We start from the raw sequence: 22,047 nt of genomic DNA on the forward strand, positions 1-22,047 counted from the left end.
GTGCTGGGGGGGGTGGGGTGGGGAATATAAGACAAGAACCTATGCTGTCAAGTTTTATCTAATTAGCGTCATTTGGGAAGAGGAAACTCCAACCGAGAAAGCTCCCCTAACCGTTCGGCCTATAGGCAATTCTGGGAAGCACTTTCTTGATTGTTAATTGATACGTGAGAGCCCAGCTTACTGTGGGCAGTGCCGCCCTGTTGGCCTGGAGGTCCTGGGTGCTCTGTGAAAGCAACTGCAATCCGGGAGCAAGCCACTGAGCAGCAGCCCTGGTGGCCCTGCACCACTGCCTGCCCAGGGTTTGAGTCCCTGCCCTGACTTGGTCAGTGCTGGAGTGTGACCTGAGAGCCGTGAGCTGAAATGAGCCCTGGCTTTCCTGTGCTGCATTTGGCCATGGTGTTTATCACAGTGACAGAGACGCTAAGACAGAGTCCTGGGTCTAAACCCAGGTCCTGGGCCAGTTTTCTCCCAACTCCTCGATGTCACTAGGTATAGCAGATCTCAGGCTTCTCTTTTCTGATGTGGACATTTAAATCTGTCAGTTGCTTTCCAAGCCAGGCATAGCTGTAGCCCGTTGCTTTTTGTTTTATCAAGTTCTGGTAAGATTGCACAGCAGTAATTTGATATATATATATATTTTTTTTTTGGTTTTTTTTTGAGACAGGGTTTCTCTGTGCAGTCCTGGCTGTCCTGGACTCACTCTGTAGACCAGGCTGGCCTCAAACTCAGAAATCCACCTGCCTCTGCCTCCCGAGTGCTGGGATTAAAGGCGTGCGCCACCACGCCCGGCTTTGATATTTTTTTTTACCATCTCAAGTGTATATTTTCAGTGTTGTGCAACCCTGTTGGTCTTTATTCTAAATTGTGTATCAGATATTAATTGTTCATCTTCCTCTTCCCTTAGCCCCTGGCAGCCTCTGTTTTCTATTAACCTGATTATTTTAATAGTCATTACTTTTTTTTTTGAGACAAGGTCTTACTGCTTAGCCTGGCTGGACTTGAACTCAGCCCCCTGAGTCATGTCAGCTTTGCCGATTGGTAGGCTCCTGGCCGTCTCCCGGCTGTGTTGCTGCGTCTGCTCCTGTTAACTTAGCTGCTTCTAAGCTTTCCGTGTGCTCAGGCGCCATCATCATCACAGTTTCTTCTTCGAGTCGTTTTTACATTTTCTTTTTTCATTTACTGAACATGTGCGTGTACGTGCATGCATGTCACAGACACACATGTGGAAGTCAGAGGCCAACTTGCAGGGAGTTAATTCTTTCCTCCTACCCTGTGGGTCCTGGAGGTAGAACTCAGATCCGTCAGGCCTGTGGCAGGTGCCTTTACCAGCTTCAGGGTTTTGAGAGAGAGGGAGAGAGGGAGAGAGGGAGAGAGAGAGAGAGAGAGAGAGAGAGAGAGAGAGAGAGAGAGAGAGAGAGAGAGAGCCCTGACTGGCCTAGCATTTGCTTTGTTGGCCAAGCTAGGTTTGACCTCACAGCAGTCCTGCCAGTGCCTCCCAAGTACTAGGATTTCAGGTGTGTGTGACCACACCTGGTTTCATTGCCTTTTAGAAACTAATATTCCTGGGTGTGGCGTTCTCATCTTAGGGGAGTTAGGTGTGAGTATGCAGTGCTTCCTAAGTTGCTCTGTGTCATCTGAAAATCAAGGGCGCAGTAAGAGGTCCAAGAAAGTCTGTGTGAAAGCTTAACAAACCCTGTTCTCACTATTGCTCCCCTCCCAGGGTCCCAAGCAAACCTCACTGAGAGATAGGAGTTGTCTGTTGGGTGTGGTGGTGTGCTTCAACCCCAGCACTTGGGTGGTAGAGACAAGATGAATAGGGTTTAGGTTATCGTAAATAGCCGGCTCAGGACAACCTGGGCTACAGAAGAACCTGTAGCAAACAGCCAAAGTACGTAAATAAACTAAAGGGATTATTAACTGATGATGATGTCGTGATTTGATCATTTCACTGTTATCTCTTAACGTTCTCTCTCGTTAGACTTTGAGACTGTTTTACTTCTGGAACCTGGAAATAAGCAAGCGGCGACCGAGCTTTCCAGAATCAAAAAGGTAGTGTTTTCTTCACCAAAATACCATCGTATTATTGGACATGTAAACTTATTGGTTAATATAATTAACTCAAGTATTTTGATAGTTGTTTCAAATTTCTTTTCAAGGAACTAATAGAGAAAGGCCGCTGGGATGATGTCTTCCTTGACTCCACACAGAGACACCACGTGGTGAAAGCTGTGGATAATCCGCCTCCCCGGGGGTCCCCTGTAAGTCAGCGCTCTCATTCCCTTGCCATTGGTTACCGCTGCTATGTTAGTAGAACTGGAAACAAACGTTGAATTAGAAAGCTTAAAACATTGAAAACTCTTGACATACCTATTTAACACTCTTTTAATAAATCCCATAGAATTCATTGACAATATTAGGGAGAATTACCAGTTTTGATTTCTAGAGTAACTTATGTTTCAGTTACAGTTTAGCATCCTGATCTTACATAGTGGAATTTGAGTCAGTTTGACATTTTGTTATCAGCTCAACTTTGTGCTCCGTCTCTGGAGTCCTGTTAGATATTGGCGATTGGTGATGCTTTCTGACGGGTTTTGTTCTGCTGGTCCTTCGATTTCTGCGCTCTCTGTTGGTTCCTTGTTGGTGTCAGTTTCCTGGCGAATCTCTCCTTAAAGTGACTGACTACTTCCTCCACTTTGGAGACTTCTTGTCCGTGCCTGAGCTGACGTCCTTGTTTATTTGGGTCCCTTTTATGGTCCTTGATCCTTCTGGGTAGAGCTCAGGTTCTTTCTGCTCTTTCAGGCACCTCATCATCTTTGTTCTCCTTATTGAGAGGGTGTCAGCCCTGCCGGGAGCGGGTGTAGTGCATGCTCCCGTGGTTTCAGTGTTTATTTTACTGTGTCTGTGTGTCCTTTGGATTTTAGTTTCCCCAACTACTGACAGCAAGAGAAGACGTGCTTTGGGTTAGGAAGGCCACTGGGGCTTTAGTTGGGGAAAATGTAGTTTATAGCAATTTTGTCTCAGAGTTGAGAATATCAGCATTTAAGTAGTAAACGAGGGAGATAGGGAAGCAGAAAAGTGGGGGTAAAGAATGAGAAGGAGGCTGGAGGTCTGGACAGCAGGAGAGAGAACAATGCATTTAGCTTTAGAGAAAGGAAGGACAGACAGCAGTGCCTTTTCCAACGAGACACACAACACAGTGGACGTAGTACAGAAGTATAAATGCTAAAATTAAAGACAAAACAAAAACAGTTAAAAGATTAAAGTAGCGGCCAGCGAGATGGCCCCCGGGTGAAGGTGTTTGTCATCAGACTGACACTCTGAGTCCATTCTCCGGGGTCCGTGCAGTGGGAGGCGAGAACTGACTGAGAACTTCTTCTGACCTCCATGACCCCTCCCAACAAGTAGACGTAATAAGAGATTAAAGTAATACAGACAGAAGCGGACAGTTGACCAGGGAGAGGGCAGGCGGCGGCAAAAGCGCCAGCCGTGCAGGCTTGCTGACCTGAGGTTAGTCCCTGCAACCCACGTAGAGCAGGATTCGGTGCTGCAGGTGTGAGCCCAGCCCTCTGACAGAAGCTTGTCTGACAGTTACAGCAGCAGCAGCAAGCGAGGCTGCTGCCTGTTGGGTGCTTACTTGATAATAGGGAAGGTTACTTATGAAACTGGAGAACCGCTCTGGACAGCCCCTACCAACTTCCTAAATGCGAGTTGGCAAATCTGTAGCCTGGACTGGGTTATCCAGCTGTTGCACGCCTGGAGGGTGCGTAGAGTTTCACGTTGGACTCTCGTGCAGTGCTGGCCCCTGTCTTCCCATGCTGTACTTTTCCCCACCCACAGAACGCATTCTGTTAGGAGGGTCCTGTCTGTCTGTCAGGAGGGCCCTGTCCTGGCTGTCTGCACTCCCCCTCCCTCCCCCCATGGGCTGCCGGCAGCCTGCCTGTCCTGCCCTTCCTGCTCTTGGCAGTTGACCTTTCACCTTTGTAACTGTTACCGTGCGCGTCCCTGATTCCCACCTTTAGGTACCTGGGAAGGCAAAGAGTTTTATTGTTTGTGTTCTCAGACATAGTATGTTCCTAAGTCTGTCTGGCTGACAAATTGAAATTTTAACTTTTAACTGGGATGTTAGCTGGAAGAACATAGCAGTCTTTTTAAATTTGTGACCTTAAGATGGGAAAACTTTTAATATGTTGATTAAAGAATCAATTTTAATTGTTTTAGAAAGCACTCAAGAAGGTTTTTATTGAAGAAACTGGCAATTTGATAGAGACTGTTGATGCACCAGATAGTTCTTCCACTGTCCCTGAGAGTGATCGAGCAACGGCGGCTGTGGGCACCGGAAGCAAGAAGAATCCAAGCCAGGGTGTCTCTCTGCCCGCAGGGGATAGGCCAAGAGCTAAAGTGTTGAAAATAGAAGCAGTCAGTGACACTTCAGCCCCACAGTGAGTATAGTCCCTGTCCCTGTCTCTATAACGACGGTCACCGCACTGGCAGTCTGCTTACTGAGAAGAGCTCTGACGCTGTTAGAGCTGCCAACTAACTGAACGGTTTAGTGAGCGACTGAGACTGTGCTTACGGGACATCCTAGTTCCTTTACCCAGGAAGGTCACAGGCGAGTCAGAGACGACGAGCAAAGGGTTGACGTGGCTCATTCTCTCCTCTAGAACTTAGTATGTATCTACTTCACTGCTGAGAGGAGAGAGAATTTGATAGAAGGAAGCGTAAGAAGGAAGCATAAGAAATTCAGAATTTAAGTGTTACCACTATTATGTCCATCAATACTGAAGACTGTCGAACAGTCTTTAAATACAGTTTAGAGTTGAGAGCCAAGAACAAAGAAGAGAGACTGTTTTAGGGAGGAGGGGCCCTATCCAGGGATACAGGCACAGGGCCATGGTGAGAGTGGGGTGTGATGATGTCTGTGGAAAGCCTTGAGTGAAACATTCGCACTTGTCGTCCAACTCAATTATTATTAATTATTGTTATTAACAATAACAATATAGTTCACACAGTGTCCTTACTGATGGCTGTGGAGGAGGTGTGGACCCACTGGGTGGGTTCCGGCTTCTGATTAATCTTCTATCACCACTCAGTAAACACGAAGTTTGTATTTAAACACTAGCCTATAGTAGAAGTTTATTTAAGGTATTGTATGGATTATTCAGAAATGCTGAATAAAGGGAAGTATTTCTTCCTTCTTGAAATATCTTGAAGCTGTGATAATTCAGATTTCTGAAAGGCTGGGTTATACCAGATAGAGATGATCCTCTCAGAGTGGGCCAGCTCATCCACTAGCCAGCAGGCGACTGCAGCCATTGCATAGCCAGACGCGCACGCACGTGTACGCACACTGAAAGAACTGGACACTGTCAGGATGCACATAGCAAACACACTGTCAGCGAGGTCCGATGTTAGGATTCCCGTTGTTCTCTCCTTTATTGGTTTTGGCTGCTCGTTCTGCTGCTGGTTGGCTAATGCTCGGAAATCCTCCAGAGCACAGGTGGAGGTGAAGCCGGATGCACGTCAGCCTGTGAGTGAGAAGGCCTCCGTGAGGGCAGAGCAGAAGCCGGGTCAGCTGGCCACTGCTGTTCTGCCTCCAGTTCCTGCCAACTCCTTCCAGCTCGAGTCTGATTTCAGACAGTTGAGAAGTTCCCCAGAGATGCTGTATCAGTATGTAAAGGTGAGCAGGGCTGGGGGGTGGGGGGGGGGGCAGTGCGCCTGCACGTAGGTCAGAGAGTAGCTGCTGGCTGCTGCAGCAGTGCCGAGCTTGCCTTTTGTGTAGACAACAGAACGTGCCTCTCCCTGCTGGCTGTGCTCTGTCTCGGACAGACTGTAATCAGGAGCCCTGGTTTTCTATCTGGGAAGTGAGCTGTGTATGAAATGGTTTAAAGCCTAATTTCGTAGTCTATGCCTAACTAAGCTTTAGCTTTAATATTTAATATTTAATCTTCCTCCGGGGGAAGGAACCCCGAAATCCTTGGTCTTCTGTGTGCCAGGCAGTGTTAGTAGTATCTGGGCATTTATTTCCTGAAAGTGAACTCAAGAAAATAAGCTAGGTCATGTGAATTTAGCAAATCATAGATTAGTATAGTCTTCTTCAAGTGTAGTAATAGTGTCTTACACTTTTGTAATTAACAATCATTTCAAGTAATATCTCAGGCAAGTCTCCTTTTATCTCTGTTTGTCATTATAATTTGGGAGCTCTCTCATGAGGGTCCCTCTCTTCTTTTCATGGAATTTTCTAACTATTATAATTATTTGTTATTTTAAATTATGCATATGTGTGTATGTATATGTATGAATGTGTGTGTTGTATATATATATATGTGTGTGTGAGTGTGTGTGTGTGTGTGTGTGTGTGTGAATGGCTGTCTTAGGTCCCCATCGCTCCATCCTTCTTTGACTTGTGTCTAAGTAAAACCTCACTGTCTCATCAAGTATTAGTGTTATTAATTATTCATAATATTTTTATTTGCGCAATTATTATACAACACATGTAATATAAATATTGTCCAATTCAACTTTCTCCTTTTTTTTCCAAGAATATTGAACCATCTTTGTATCCGAAGTTGTTTCAGAAAAACCTAGATCCAGATGTATTCAATCAAATCATTAAGATTCTACACGACTTTTACATTGAGTAAGTTGAAATTTTTAGTTGTATTCTCCCATTGTAATATTATGTCCAAGGATTTAGAAAATATATTCTTTTTTTTAAAAAGACTTTTTTGTTTTATATGTATGAGTACACTATAGCTATCTTCAGACACCAGAAGAAGGCATCGGATCCCATTACAGATGGTTATGAGCCACCATGTGGTTGCTGGGAATTGAACTCAGGACCCCTGGAAGAGCAGTCAGTGCTCTTAACCCCTGAGCCATCTCTCCAGGTCCAGAAAATTAATTCTTTAATCTTAATATTTGGTACGTGGCAACATCAGCTTTCTGGTAAGGTTCACTGCTGTAGAGACACTGATGTGGGAATGTGTAAGTGAGGGAAGACTTCTTAGAGGAAGTGTGTGGAGACCTCTGTGAGAGCAGCGCCATAGGGCGCTGGGCTCCTAAAGAGGAGCCTGTGATGTCTTCATTGGGCTGGTCCGTTTATTTATGCTGTGATGACACAGTCTTCCCATGGGGAAATGAAGACTTTGTTGTTACTGCCTGTACCTGACCACTCCTGTTTATGTTTGGACTGTTTCAGGAGGGAAAAGCCAGCTCTCACCTTTGAAGTCTTAGAACGACTTTCTCAGCTGAGAAGGTTTGACATGGCGGTGATGTTTATGTCAGGACCTGAGAGAAAGCGTAAGTTCTGAGAAAGCAGCCTTTCTGGTTCCTCCCTCATCCTCCTGCGCTGATCTCTGACTGCTTGACCACGCACAAGATGTGTACAGTCAAACAAGTCATGTCCATTGCAGAGAAGCAGCCTGCGCAGTTGGGTCCCTTGCAGTTAGGCTCGTGTTGTAGTTCCTGGCAGGATTTCAGGTGTAGGCGCTGCTGTATCCTCCCACGCAGGAGGCAGCCACGGTGTGGGGGTCACTGTGAGGCCACACAGGTAGGAAACAGCTGTGCTCTGGGTCCTTTTTGGATGTCATCAGTGGTACAAAGGCACTGTTGTTTGAATTCTGCCATTGTGGAGCAAGCAAAGGGTCCCGCCGCAGCGCTGGGTTCAGGGTGTGTGTGATCCCTTCTGAGAGGCTGCCCTGAGTCTCTTTCAGCTGAATTCTGAAGTGCAGAAGTCAGTTAGACAAAGGGTGGGGAACAGGACCTTCCAGGATCAGCAGGAGCTGGAGGCTCCGCATGGTCTCAGCAATAGCACTGAGAGCGTTACCAGTGCAGTGCGCCTGGCATCTAGGGCTGGGGCCAGGAGTGCCGATGGTGACCCTCAGATCGCTCCTTACCACACTACGGTCTGGCAGAACATCAAACTCTGAACACTTCAGTTAGTCAGAGTTCTGGGGCTGACTTAGTCAGGGTCTCACTGCTGCGAGGAGATAACTCTTATAAAGGAGACATTTAATTAGGGCTGGCTTACAGGTTCAGAGGTTCCATCCATTATCACCAAGGAGGGAACATGGCAGCGTCCAGGCAGATATGGCCCTGGAGCAGGAGCTGAGAGTTCTCCATCTTGATCTGAAGGCACTAAGGTGAAGACTGGATCCCACATGGTTAGGAGCAGGGTCTCATTGCCCACCCCCATGGTGACACTTCCTCCAACAAGGCCACACCTCCTAATAGTGCCACTCTCTGGGCCAAGCATATTCAAACCACCACAGAGGTCTGTTTCTGTATTTAGGCAGAAGATAAGTCATCCAGTTATAAGTATGCTAATTATTATTTTGCAAGATTTCTTTAAAGTATTTTTTATTTTATATGTGTGTGCACTGTGTGTGCCCTGTGATGCTAGAGAGGCTAGAGCTATGGTTGTGAGCCTGTGTGTGTGCACCATGTGTACACCTGGGCTACAGCTAGAGTTGGTCAGTCGTGAGCCAACTTTTAAGCATTGGGAACCAAATCTGTGTCCTAGCCAGGCCTTGTTTGTGTTTTTTGAAACATGGTCTTACTGGTAGCTCTGGCTGGCCTAGAACTTACCAACTTACAGCAGTCCTCCTGAGGGCCAAGTGCTAACATGGCAGGCATGTGCCACCGTGCATAGCTGGAAATGCACGGAGACATTTGAAGACAGAATATATAGGAAACAGAAAAACCTTTGGAGACATTCAGAGCTCACCCAGGACTATGAAGAGAAAGTGTGTCAAAACCAAATGGCCTTACAGCTTCATGGAGCCTGGTAAATAAATAGTGATGTAAATTCACTGAGAGCACAAATCAGGGACCACGCAGGCCCCATGGCTTAGCTTCTGAGTGTCTCCTTTCCTTTCCTTTGTGTGGAGACATGGTCTCCACATCTCAGGCCAGCCTCGAGTTCCCTTGTGGAGACAGGAGACATGGTCTTACACATCTCAGGCCAGCCTGGAGTTCCCTTGGAGCTAAGGGTGACCTTGAGCTTCCTCCTGTTATGCCTGGGAGTGTTGGATTTTAGGTGCTGCCACCACAACCGTTGGTGTAGTATTCTAGGTGTTGAACCCAAAAGCATGAGGCACTGAACCAGATGAGACCTATCCCTAGCCTTCAGCCTTATCTTTACCTGATCAAAAACATCTCCCCAAACTCCCAGTCAGTATTACTGTTATTAATATTCTGACTTCATTTTCTGTCATTTTTAAAATCACCACACTAGCTTTGCATTTTAAAATCATCATCAGTATTGTGTGTGTGTGTGTGTGTGTGTGTGTGTAGGTAGGTGGACAGCTTTTGGGAGTGCCTTCTTCAGTCTTGATGTGGGTCCTGGGGCTTAAACTCAGGTCATCAGACTGCTGAGCTATCTTGCCAAACTCCTTTTCCCTCAGGGCCTTTCTTCTTCCCTCTTGAATATCTGCTCCTGTGTCTTCACTCCTTCAGTTCTCGCTCATGGCCGACAATTCTCTGGTTAGAGTGCCTGCCTGCCTCCCACGCCCCCGTCCCTCACCCTGCTTCCGTTTTCTTTCTGATGAATAGGTGTGGCACTTTTGCGAATATGTGTTTTTTTTTTTTTCTCAGAAGGGATGCAAGCTCTTGAGAGCAGGAGCCCTGCCTTCTGCACTGGGCCCTGATGTGTGAGGGTGCACAGTACACGAGAGTCCTCGCTCTCCAGGGGGCACGTGGAGAGCGTGAGCTGGTTCCTCCCATCACCCTGGCAGCAGGATCTTGGCCTGGTCTCTCCGTCTGCTGAGAACATGGGGAGTGTGTGGACTCGGTCACCAAGCGCTCAGAGCCGTTCGCTGTGGTGACCAGTTTTACTGCTGCCGATAGGGACGGCTCACTCCAGCTCAGCGCGGAGAAGCCGGCAGTGTCAGTGTTTCCCGGGACTGCTTAGATTGCTGTCATTGAGGGTAGAGGAGAAGGTTATACTGGCCACAAGATGGTCGGTCGGGAAAGAAAAACTTCTTCTTCTTAGATTACTCTTTAAATGTACAGACTAGCTGGACATGGTGGACAGACTTGCTTTTAATTCTGTCTAGCACTGCAGAGGCAGAGAGGCAGAGGTGGCAGGCAGATCTGAATTCAAGGCCAGACTGCTCTACAGAGCAAGTTCCAGGACAGCCAGGGCTACGCAAACAAACAAACAAATATCCATAAGTACACAATCAAGAATTTATGAAAAATGGTAATTACTAGTAAAAGATGGTAAAAATTTTATTTGATGGGTCAAATTAATCTCTTGAATTTATGTTTTGCATAGTGTCTTAAAATGAGTGACATATAATCTATTTTTTTTTCTTTTTTAGTTACAAATGTATTATTTAATCACTTAGAAAAATCAGACCTGAAGGAAGATTCTGTTGAAGAACTCAAGAAAAGATACGGCGGCTGACCTCCATATATCGGACGTTGCCGCTTCTGTGTACATTATTTTCCTTACTGAAATCAAGTGTTTGACTTTTTACAAAAGTGAAACCTTACCCGAGAGGAGTTCCCTCTCTCTGGATGGCAGTTGATTCACTGTAAGTGTTCTGTGGCCAACTAGTGAGAGATGCTCCAAATAAACTAAGTTTTTATGAGTTATATCTATAAGGGTCGATATTTCATTTTATAAATAACTAAATGCTATATTAGTCACATTCCTCAATGTCTCAATTAACATTTTTATATTTTCATGAATTTTTATAATTATAACACACAGCTACTTCATGTCCACATTAATAAAGTGATTTCTGTGGAGAGGGTATTATTGACTAGATAGCACAGTTGTCTCCCTCCCTTCCCATGCACCTAAACAAAGCAACCATTTTACCAACAATGGGACCAAGACAGTGTCTTCAGCTCCTGCTGCGGGCTGTTTGGGATGCTCACAGCTGTCTAGACTTGGCACTCACTGCCCAGTCCTCACTCTGGCGTCAGACCTGGTCCAGCTTCCATGAGTGTTGGTGGTGAGTCCTGTAGCAAGCGTGTTAGAGGTTACAGGCTATAACCTGTGCCTACTTGCAAAACCTTTTCTCCGTGAGGTTCTGGGTTAGTGTTGACTTTGCTTTTAGAAGTTTAATGACTCTGGGGGAGGGATGGCCCTAAGCCTCCGCTTACCATGAGATCTTGTGGGTGGTGCAGAAGGGATCCATGGGAAATGCTTAGGAAAGACCCCAGAGGCAGGAACGATGAGTGCCAAAGCATTAGGACTTTGTATGCCTGGGTTCTGAGCGGGGGTTTACCGCTGTGAACAGACACCACGACCAAGGCTACTCTTACACAAACAACATTTAATTGGGGCTGGCTTACAGGTTCAGAGGTTCAGTCCATTCTCATCAATGTGGGAACATGGCAGCATCCAGGCAGGCATGGTGCAGAAGCTGAGAGTCCTACATTATCTAAAGACCACTAGGCGAAGACTGGCTCCCACGTGGTTAGGAACAGGGTCTCATTGCCCACCCCCACAGTGACATACTTCGTCCAATAAGGCCACACCTCCTAATAGTGCCATTCCCTGGGCCAAGCCATTCAAACCACCACAGCAGGCCTAAGCAGTGCTCTCACGTGGGGTCTTCCCACCTGTCTTACGGTCAGCAGAAATTAGAAGGAAGCCAGGAGAAGCTGTTCTCTTAGAACTGGCTGTTTTATAGCTAAGATTTAAACTGAGCCCCTGGCCACCAGTGATCATGGTCCTAAGTACGAACATGGAGGAGACATTAGGCTCAGACAGAAAAGATTCTGAAGAACCATCAAGGCTAGGGAGGAAGCATAGTGTAGGGAGGGGATCAGCACCTGGCAGGGAGGAGTGTGAGCCCGGGACCCGCTGGGAGACTTGTTGGGTCAGATCCAAGCCATGACAGTTTTCTGTACAGTGACAAAGAGGCCAGGTTTCTAAAGTGAATCACGAGCCACAGATTTTGTCTCAAGGGGATGGAAACGTGTGGGTCGTTCAACTTGCCTAGTGTTACCTGCTAAATAAGTGAGAGCAGAGATGCTGTACGAGGTTGCCTGACACTCCGCGTGCCTGGTGGCTTTGTGTACTGTAGTCTTTCCTTGAGGTGAAGAAGAAAGGTAATGCTGAGGGGGCCGACTTCTTAGGGTTGATGCCGTCCATAGAGAGATCCAGTCAGTGAGGGGACTAAGACTATCGGACAGCAATCAGCTAGCCTCGAACTCCTGACCTTCCTGCCCCTGCCTCCCAACTGCAGGATTGTGGGTCTACACCACCTGTGCCCATCTAATTTACTTTCCATTTGTTATTGTTCATCTGTAATATGTTGGCTACGTGCCAGACTTTAAGCTGCTTGTATATCAAAAGAGTTTTTTTTTTTTTTTTAAAACATGTCATTAGTGCTAATATTCACCTTGTCATGACAGGAGTCCAGTTAATGTTGATAAACTGATCAGTCTAGAGTATCACCACTTGTGTGGGAGGCTAGAATCAGTGGGTTCCTTTTCTCACGCCGGGTATTTATTGTAGGATCCTCAAGTCAATCCACTTTAGAATGGTACCCAGGACTTCTTAAGGAGAAGTCACTTAGAAAAAGGAAGCTATCTATAGTGGAACTCCACTCACTTCCTTATACTGATTGTTGAATCATTTGGGGCAATAAAAAGGACTTCTTTTCCACATGACTGTTTTGTGTGTTCTGTTAAGCTTTTATAAAGTTTAGACACACACAGCCTTGGCGCGGGTACCTTATGTGCTTGCCCAAGGTTGGGGTGAGACAGAGCAAGGACCCACCTGTGTCTGGGCACTCAGCCTGTCTGAAGCACTGTTGGTACTAAGCTCTTTCCGTTTATATTTGCAAGCACGCCTTCCCTCGTTTTCCCATAGCACCAGCGCTGGGAACAGGGTCATCTGAGTGTCTAATGAGCAGTTATTGGACTCTTGTGCCGGCAGCCTGCACTGCCTTGAGTCCATCCACCAGCCTGACTCCCCTGTGCCAGCACCAGCCATCTGGAATACACCGTGGATCCCTTGATACAACTATATAAAAGATGGCAGTGAAAGGCGCTGATTGCCTTGGCGTCTGAAGACACAGCCTCTGCCAAGGCTGTTTGTTAGAAACAGTGTGTTCTGTGACTGTAGCCTAGATGAACCACTTCCCGAGGGACTATGACGACAAGTGTCAGGCTGTGACTGGTTTAAGCACCCCTTCTTGGACAGTGTGGGTAGGCAGAGAGGCTTGCTGGGAGTGGCCTAGGGACCCCTCTGTGCCATCCCCCTTGGTGTTGCCACATCAGGTCTTATAGACATCTCTGTGGCCTTTTCTTTGCCTGCTCTTGAGCGCAGGCTGAGCTGGTGACAGAGGAGAAACAGAGAAGAGTGGTTACCATAGAGACGGTGGCAGTCGGCAAGGTTTGACAGTAGGCTGAGCAGCAGCCTTGGCTCTGGTTTCAAGTAGCAGCTTGATGGTTGGAAAAGCTCAGGCCTTGGGCCTTGACTTGACAGCCGAGGGTCCTGCAGGTGCCACTGGGAACCTAACAGTATCGATACCACACTCGCTGCCTCATAGCTTGACAGCTGAAAACCACAGATGCCCATAAGCACCCCACACTAGGACTTGATGCTGCCCAGCTCATGAGCCTCATACCTGGCTCTCTAGAGCAAAGTACTGACAACTGTTGTTTGGGTGCGGAAGATTGGCAGGACAGAAGCCTTGGAGGCCTGTGGTCATGTGACAGATGCAGAAGCATCAGCCGTCAGAGGACTCGGTACTAGCAATATCCCCTTGATCAAGTCCCTCTGTGCCTCCCGTGTGGTGCCTCATATTGCATTGATTCTGCCCAGAAATCCCATGTGGCCTCCCTTCCCCCAGCCTAGAACCTGCTTGCTCAAGGGTGGAGCTACGTGCTCATTCGTCCTGCCACGCCTACCTACTGCTGGAACCTGCCCTTGCTGCCTGGAGGCACACACGTGTTCGTCCTGCTACTGGACCCTGAGTTACTTGGCGGGATATTGGGTTCCCTCCCCCTTCCTTTATAACTGAGTGTCTGGAATTAGTAAAATTGAGCCTTGATCAGAACTTGTTGTCTTGGCTCCATTGTTTCTTCCGCCCCGTCTAGATTCCTCTCTTTTCAGCCTGAACTGCCATTCTCAGTTGAACCGTTCGTGTTGTGGACTGCGGGCAGGCCGCAACAATCCCACCTGTCCATTGAGTCCCTGCTCCCTGTGGCAGAGGATGCCTGACTCATCCCAGCCATGCTCAGCGTCCAGTTTCCGAATGGCCCTCTAGATGCCTCAGAGGGTCAGGCAGGTGCCTCATCTGTATACCTTGGCTCTCACAGGCTGTCTCCAAGAAGCAAGTACTCTCGAGTGGTCACAGTGGGCACTAACAACCAAATAGCCTTTGAGGAGTGTAAGAAGCCAGGGAGGAAGAAGAGAACAAACAAAAGATGGAAGATGGGGAGAGAGCAGACTGGGAGAAGCCAGAGAAGACAATCTGCATCGCTTCTTGCCAAGAGTTCCAAAGGAGTGCACATCCTTGAGGCTGAGGCCTGTGCCACTGGCTGCCGCAGCCAAGGATCCCTGTAGCCGATCTATAGGCTCAGGGAGCATAATACTTGTAGGGCAAGGGTTCTGGTATGTAGGCTTCCATGAGGGCTGCCGTATTAGAGGCCATTGCTTGTTCCTATATCACTTGCCCACTCTAGTCCCTTGCAGCTGTTAAGTCTCAAGGGGGTGAGAAAGTCCTAGAAGTTCATATTTGAAGAGTTTCTTGTCTACCCATGGTTTCTCTCCAAGCAGAGCAAAAACCTTTCAGCCACTGACTGGTGAGAAGACCTCAGTACTTGGTGTTCTGCTGTTCAGGGTAATGCCTAGGATACAAGGGTTGGTGAGATGGCTCTGTGGGTAAAGGTACTTGCAGCCAAGTCTGATGACCTGAGTTCCATACCCAAAACCCATGGAGTGGAAGAAGAGAACTGACTCCCACAGGAGTGCCTCTGAACCTCCACAGTGCAACACACATGCACACACAACACACAACACACACACACATATAAAATAAAAATTAGGAATAAAACCTTTGTCTTCCTGGTCAGGTCCTCATAGTGTATCATCAGATAGCGTGGTCTTTGAAGACTGCAGGAGACTGGTGATGGTTCATCTCAACTTCCAACATGAAATCTAGAGTCATCTGGGAGATGGGTCAGCCTCTGAGCATGCCCCAGGGAGATTATCTTGGTTACATTATTTGAGCCAGGAAGCTCCACCCACTGTCGGTTGCACCATTCCCAGACTGGGCTCCTGGACTGCAGACATGGAGAAAGAACCCACAGAGTAGACCCATTGTCTTCTTTCTCAGAAGTTTCTTCTGTCAAAGTCTTTTTTTATTAGGAAAGTAACTAGGACCCTGGGGAACTGCTGTGGGCTAGGCTGGATTGAAGACTGTCCAGAGGCCCTGATGATAGGACTCGGGCATCCTGCCGCTAGCCAATATCTTGCCATGCAAGGTCTGCTATGGATGGACACTAGGGCCTGGGGTGGGCAGGGACAGTAATCCAGGAACTGGTACTTGGCATTTTCCTCATGTGTATGTATGTGACTGAATGCTGCAGACACCAAGGTGTGAAATGCTTTGTTTGCCATCCCATAATGTACCTTGCCAAAGTGGAACTTGGGATATTTTGAGCTCCCTATAATTCTACCATCTGACATTCTTCACCCCCTGTTTGAGGAATAAAAGAACTGTACCGTTAATAAACTGGCTGGCCTGGGTCTTCAGCCCCTCAGCCCTCCTGACCCCAGCTTTTGACTCTTTCCCTTTGTTATCGCTTTATCTTCCATCCCGCCCCTCCCCCTCCGGACTTGCTCAGAGCCACAGTGTGGCTGGTCCAGGTTCCTGGGCATGGAGAAGTTCTCACACGTTTTGGTGAGCTAGGTGGCATTCAGGTTGTAGGGTGTGCTGGCTGCTTTTACAACCCAGAGTCATCGGAGAGGAGGGAGCCTCAACTGAGAAAATGGCTCCATGGGATTCAACTGTAGGGCATTTTCTCAATTGGTGATCAATGGGAGAGGGCCCAGTCCACTGTAGCTGGGGGAACCCCTGAGCTGGGGGGTCCTGGGTTCTATCAGAAAGCAGGCTGAACAAGCCATGAGGAGCAAGCCAGTAAGCAGCACCCTCCATGGCCTCTGCATCAGTCCCTGCCTCCAGGTTCCTGCCCTGTGTGAGCTTGTGTCCTGGCTTCCCTTGATGATGGCCAACTATGAGAATGTGTGAGCGGAATAAACTCTTTCTTCCCCTGCTCCCTTTAGAAGCCCTAACTAAGACAAGCTAATACCAGCATAGTGGGGTTTTGCTGCGGCAGACCTGCTTTTGGAAGGACTGTAGAAGTCTCCTTTGGAAGGGGGGTTTTATGATCCTGTTCTGGTTTTTATGGCCCGACTCTGGAGCTGGTGTCTTATCACCTAGTTTCTGGGACTTACAGATTGTTCCTGGAGCTGGTGCCTTACGGCCTTTTTTTCAAAATCAGGCCTGGTCTTTAAATGTAGAGGCTTTAAGTACATGGATTGAATGCTTATATCCACCTCAGATCTGTACATTAAAACCCCAAAGCCCCAGTATGTAGTATTTGGAGATGGAGCCTCTGGGAGGTAATCTGTCACAAGGCTGGACTGATGAGACTAGTGCTCTTAGGACAGGACAGGAGAGGAGAAGAGAAGAGAGGAGAGGAGAGGAGAGGGGAGGGGAGGGGAGGGGAGGGGAGGGGAGGGGAGGGGAGGGGAGGGGAGGGGAGGGGAGAAGGGAAGGGAAGGGAAGGGAAGGGAGGGGAGGGGAGGGGAGGGGAGGGGAGGGGAGGGGAGGGGAGGGGAGGGGAGGGGAGGGGAGGGGAGGGGAGGGGAGGGGAGGGGAGGGGAGGGGAGGGGAGGGGAGAAGAGAAGAGAATAGAGGAGAAGAGAATAGAGAAGAGAAGAGAAGAGAGGAGAGGAGAGGAGAGGAGAGGAGAGGAGAGGAGAGGGGAGGGGAGGGGAGGGGAGGGGAGGGGAGGGGAGGGGAGGGGAGGGGAGGGGAGGGGAGGGGAGGGGAGAGGAGAGGAGAAGAGAGGAGAGGAGAGGAAGAGAAGAGAGCTTCCTCTTCCTCTCTTGAGCTTACCCTCTCCCTCTACACTTCGGGAATACAGTAAGATGGTTGCCTGCAGCCAGAGGGACCTGCATCAGTCACGGAGTCATAGCATCTGAGACCAGAGGAGAGGGACCCTCACCAGGCACCAGGTTGGAGCATTAGTGACCAGAGGGACCTTCACCAGGCACAGGGTCACAGCATCTAAAACCAGAGGGACCTTCACCAGTCAAGGGCCCCATGGTATCAGTGACCAGAGGGACCTTGCCAGGCACAGGATCACAGTGTTTGTGACCAGAGGGACCTTCACCAGGCACAGGGTCACAGCATCTATGACCAGTGGGACCTTCACCAGTAACGGGGCCCATGGTATCAGTGACCAGAGGGACCTTGCCAGGCACAGGATCACAGTGTCAGTGACCAGAGGGACCTTCCCCAAGCACCACGTCTACAGTATCACGATCTTTTCTTTTCTTTTTTTTCTTTTTTGTTTTTTGAGACAGGGTTTCTCTGTGTAGCCCTGGCTGTCCTGGAACTCATTTTGTAGACCAGGCTGGCCTCGAACTCAGAAATCCGCCTGCCTCTGCCTCCCGAGTACTGGGATTAAAGGCGTGCGCCACCACGCCCGACTCACGATCTTTTCTTTTCAGCCCCCAGAACAGAATGCTTGCTTCTTAAGCCGCTTAATTGTTTATTATTTTTAAAGCAAACCCAAGCAAAGGCAAGTGGGAACTAGGAAGAAACTGTTCTCTGTGTGGTTAGGAGGTTATGCAGAAAGTGGCTCCCACAGGGCACTGCTTAGTTAGATATTCACGAAACAAGAGAACAATGAAGGAATCCAAATGCCTTGGAGTGGGGTCTCCAGACGGAGAGCCTTTGAACATACGCAAAGCCCTTGCCTGAACATTAAAGACCTTTTCTCATTGTTAAGGGGTATTAGTTCAATTCTCTTTTATAAGATCCTGTTCAGAGAGCCGCTCCTCTCAAACGTGTTTTGAACACTGAGTGAGAAGGAACATGATTTGCATTTCTGTTTCTTGGTAGAGCTCTCTTTGGTGGGTCACACCACTTCAAATGGACTTAATGATAACGTGTAACTGCTCCAACCGTGTGTTAGTCACTGGACCCGGAGCTTTGCATATAATGTTTAAACTCAGAAAATAATAGGAGAACAGGTTGTCCTGGGGGTCATGCAGCGGCTACCACGATTTAGACGTCTATGTTTCTTCTGTTTCTCTCCGTGACAAAAGCTGACCTTGAGAACACAAAGACACAACAGCTAGAGTTCCCCAGGCTGGCTGTTGGCGTTCTGTTGGCATTACTGCCACCTGCTGGCCATTCAGAAAATAGCAACACATGTCCACATTTGTTAGCAACCATGAAAGTGAATTTAATTTCTTAGTAAGATGGACTGCTGAATTTGTAAGTCTTTAGTGTGTTGCATTAGTCAGAATGAATACATACACACACACACACATATGTGCACGTGTGTGCGTGTGCCTGCACATGCATGTGTATACATATATGTATATTGGAGTCCTGGAGGGTCTGAAGAGCTCCTGGCTTTCAGTCTGTGTTGAGAACCTAAAGAAGTTGGATTGAATACCAGCAGCAACAGGATAGATGAGCTTGCCCAGGAGAGCAAAGTTTCCCTCTCCTGTGTCCTTTATGAGGCTGCCACCAGAATTGTAGCTCAGATTCAGGGTGGGCCTTTCTGCTTCAAATAATCTGATTAAGAAAATCCCTCACACGAATCCCTGTAGCCTGGGCTTTGGTTGATTCTAGGTAAAGTCAAGTTGACAAACAAGATGAGTATCAGATATAAACAGTAAAAATTAGGATATAACTTTTGAATGCTTTGTTCAGAAAAAGGACAAAGTGAGTCCCGGGTAGGGTGGGGTGGGGGTGGACATTGGGGGCTGTGACAGAAACAGCTCGTTCTCTCATTTACACAAGAGGCATCTCACAGAGGCTGCATTCGTGTACATCCATCATGATGGTGGTACAGCTAACATCCGTGCCAGCCATGATGGTGGTACAGCTAAAAAGCCAGCACACAGAGAGGGCTGTGGGACTCACCCTGCCCTTGGGCCATAGGCAGGTCAGTCAGAGACGCTGAGTTCCTGGTGCCTTCCCCAGACAGGCGCACAGCTCGAGACTCACAACCAGTGTCCAGTTGTGGCTAGGCTGGCATGCTGTCTGCCCACCCCAAAGTAGATGTGTATCAGGTCTTTCCAGAGACTTGGGGGGTGTTTTGAAGAAGCAAACCCCCAATATATTTCAGTACATACCCCCCACCCCAACCCCCGGTTTAAAATAAACATCATAGTGGACTTTGAAAAGGAAGAGATAACCTGAAAATACAGGCGGGAAGGAGCCTGTGGAAAGGCTCCTTTTTTATGGCGCTGAAGGTGGTGGAGTTGGACTGTGGCTAAATGTCTCTGGTGACTGTCGGGTTATTATTATGCTGTAGGGCAGTGATGGCAAAAGCCTTTAATCCCAGCACTTGGGAGGCAGAGGCCGAGGAAATTCCACGTCCATAACAATGGGAGAATCTTGAAAAGACAAAGCCCTGAAAGAGAAAGAAGGCAGGAAGTGGGTCTGACATGCGCCAACCGAGTTTCGGGTTTTGTTTTGTTTCGCTTTTCTTTTTCGAGGCAGTGCGTATGGGAAATTTTATTTTGCCCTTACGTACACACTCTATCACGTTTCAACCTCAAAACCCCGGATAACAATCCTAACACCTCAGTCCCAAGGCTCAAAGCCGACATGGCCAAGTCAGCTCCACCCGTGCATTGAGGTGGAACCCGTGCATTCCACATCGTCTCTCAGAGCGTGATTTGTCACTGCATGTGATAGATCGAGGCACCAGGAGAAAGCTATCGCGAATTAACCTTTCAGCACACTAACTGTTAACCAGAGAATTTGTTACAGGTCAATGAAACTAATTGACAATGACCTAAACTCAGGACTAAGGTTTTCACACTATAGTGATAGACACTGGGATTTAGTTACATTCTCCTTTACATGTGCTATTATGAAACCAAAGAGTCTTAATTTCGTTAATTAAATTACTCTTCATAGATCTGGTAATGATTTGAGTAAATCCAGAACCGCACCCTTTAAACAGCTGCACTGTTAGCTTCTGGCCAGGAGATGGCGCTGTGCTTCTCATTTAAGCCCATCGTGACGTTTCAAGCTGGTTGGTTTACCCCATAAACTCTTAAGTACATAGGTGGTACATTGTGAACTTCACCACACGACTGTCCATTGACATTACCCTGCATTAAAACGTTAGAAAAATTGAGTTGTAGTAATGGGGTCATATACATTCATAAAAGGGATCTAATGAACACAACATGGTACTCGATGGTTGGGCACCAAAATAGAAACTTAAAAAGACACCACTGCTTAAAACTTCTATGTGGAACCACAAGGCTCACCAAACCAAAACTGCGTCGAATGAATTATGTTTTGATTGGATACAGAGTTCTTGACTGACAGCCTTCCTTTTCAATGCTGGGGGGGGGGGATGTCAGCGCCACCCTTTGCACCGCGGTGGCTAATGAGAAAAAGCTCTTGCTGGTCCCCTATGGGTGATCCTAGGAGCTTTCTTGCAATGCACACAATTGGAGTTTCTAGTTTGCTGGTGGCCTTTGTAGCTGTTTAGTATGTGAGAAAAACACTAAGCTCAGGGAATTCACACTGAATTCCTCATATCCCAAGGTCCCCGGACAGTCTGTCTGCTTTTGTTTGGTTGGTTGGTTTTTTGGTTTTCTTTTTTGTTTTGTTTGTGTGTTTGTTTTTGAGACAGGGTTTCTCTGTATAGGCCTGGCTGTGTAGACCAGGTTGGCCTTGAACTCAGAAATCTGCCTGCCTCTGCCTCCCAAGTGCTGGAATTAAAGGCGTGTGCCACCACTGCCCGGCTACAGTCTGTCTTCTTTTTTCTACTTTACTAGCAGCTTTTTTCCTCCCACTCATCCTTGTCCTCCTCTTCTTCCTCCTGTTCCTCCTCCTCCTTCTTCTTTTGAGACAGGGTCTCATAATGTAGCCGAGGCTATTCTGGAACTCACTCTGTAGACCAGGTTGGCCTCCAACTAAGTGATCTGCCTGCCTCTGCCTCCCGAGTACCGGAACTAAAGGTGTAAGCCATTGCACCCGGCGTTTAGAATTGTCTTTTAGAATGATCTGTACACGACGACGTCCTTTCAGTTGTAATTAGCAGTGGAAATATGCAAAACTGCACCGACTTTTAATCATTTTAAAAATATCTTCTGTACTTAATTCTTAATCTCACCCGGAAGTTTCTGGTGTGAGATTAAGACCTCCTTGCCCAACATCCCTGTCCCCACAAGGGGGCAGCAAGGGGCAGAAGCTTCTGGGTGAGACTTAGTGCATGGTAATCTCTCTTTAACAGATTGTTGTTTTGGTCCCTTCTACAGGATTCTGTGAAGTCTCGAAGGTGACAGGCTGGCTCTGGGAAATGTTACAGTTTGAATGTGAAACATCTCCTGCAGGCTCGTGTTTCGGGACATTTGGTCTCCATCTGGTGGCGCTGTTTCGGGAGGCTGTGTAATCTGGACGCTGCACCTAGCTGACAGGCAAAGGGTCTTGAGGGTTATCAACCAGCTGTTTCCTGGCTGACGCCATGGAGCACGCATCTGCCCCAGGCTCCCGCTGCCAGGCTATGAACGCTGCCACAGTGGGCAGTGTCCTCGCGAGAGAAATCCTTCCTTCTCTAAATTGCTTCTGCCAGGTAGCATCACAGCGACTAGGAAGGCGAAAATACAAGATAGAGATTAGAAGACGGAGCCCTTGAGATCTGCCTTGCTCCTTCTGTACCACAAGGGGGGCAGTAAGAAGGCACCATGTGAGGAAACAGGCTCTCACCAGACACTGAATCTTCCAGGACTTCCCCACCTATGGTTTTTAGCCTGAATGGCTAGGGATCTAGAGATAATCATCACCGTCCTTGGTGCAATAG

General features: G+C 47.8%; 1 protein-coding gene across 4 annotated transcripts in view; it reads left to right on the forward strand.

Annotated features, from left to right (window-relative positions):
• Rpap3 (RNA polymerase II associated protein 3) overlaps positions 1 to 10,599 on the forward strand; it is a 32,048-nt gene extending 21,449 nt beyond the window's left edge. For all 4 annotated transcript variants that reach the window (XM_021183490.2, XM_021183488.2, XM_021183491.2 and 1 more), the window contains exons 11-17: positions 1,979 to 2,049; positions 2,157 to 2,258; positions 4,219 to 4,439; positions 5,491 to 5,677; positions 6,540 to 6,637; positions 7,199 to 7,299; positions 10,323 to 10,599. In XM_021183490.2, coding sequence (XP_021039149.1) covers positions 1,979 to 2,049; positions 2,157 to 2,258; positions 4,219 to 4,439; positions 5,491 to 5,677; positions 6,540 to 6,637; positions 7,199 to 7,299; positions 10,323 to 10,408 — 866 coding nt within the window. In that variant the 3' untranslated portion in view covers positions 10,409 to 10,599. The remainder of the gene's footprint in view (positions 1 to 1,978; positions 2,050 to 2,156; positions 2,259 to 4,218; positions 4,440 to 5,490; positions 5,678 to 6,539; positions 6,638 to 7,198; positions 7,300 to 10,322) is intronic.
• Positions 10,600 to 22,047: the final 11,448 nt, after the last annotated feature.

The sequence above is a fragment of the Mus caroli genome, unplaced genomic scaffold, assembly GCF_978045245.1.
Source record: "Mus caroli unplaced genomic scaffold, Mus_caroli_1 scaffold_16, whole genome shotgun sequence".
Taxonomy (NCBI): Eukaryota; Metazoa; Chordata; class Mammalia; order Rodentia; family Muridae; genus Mus; species Mus caroli.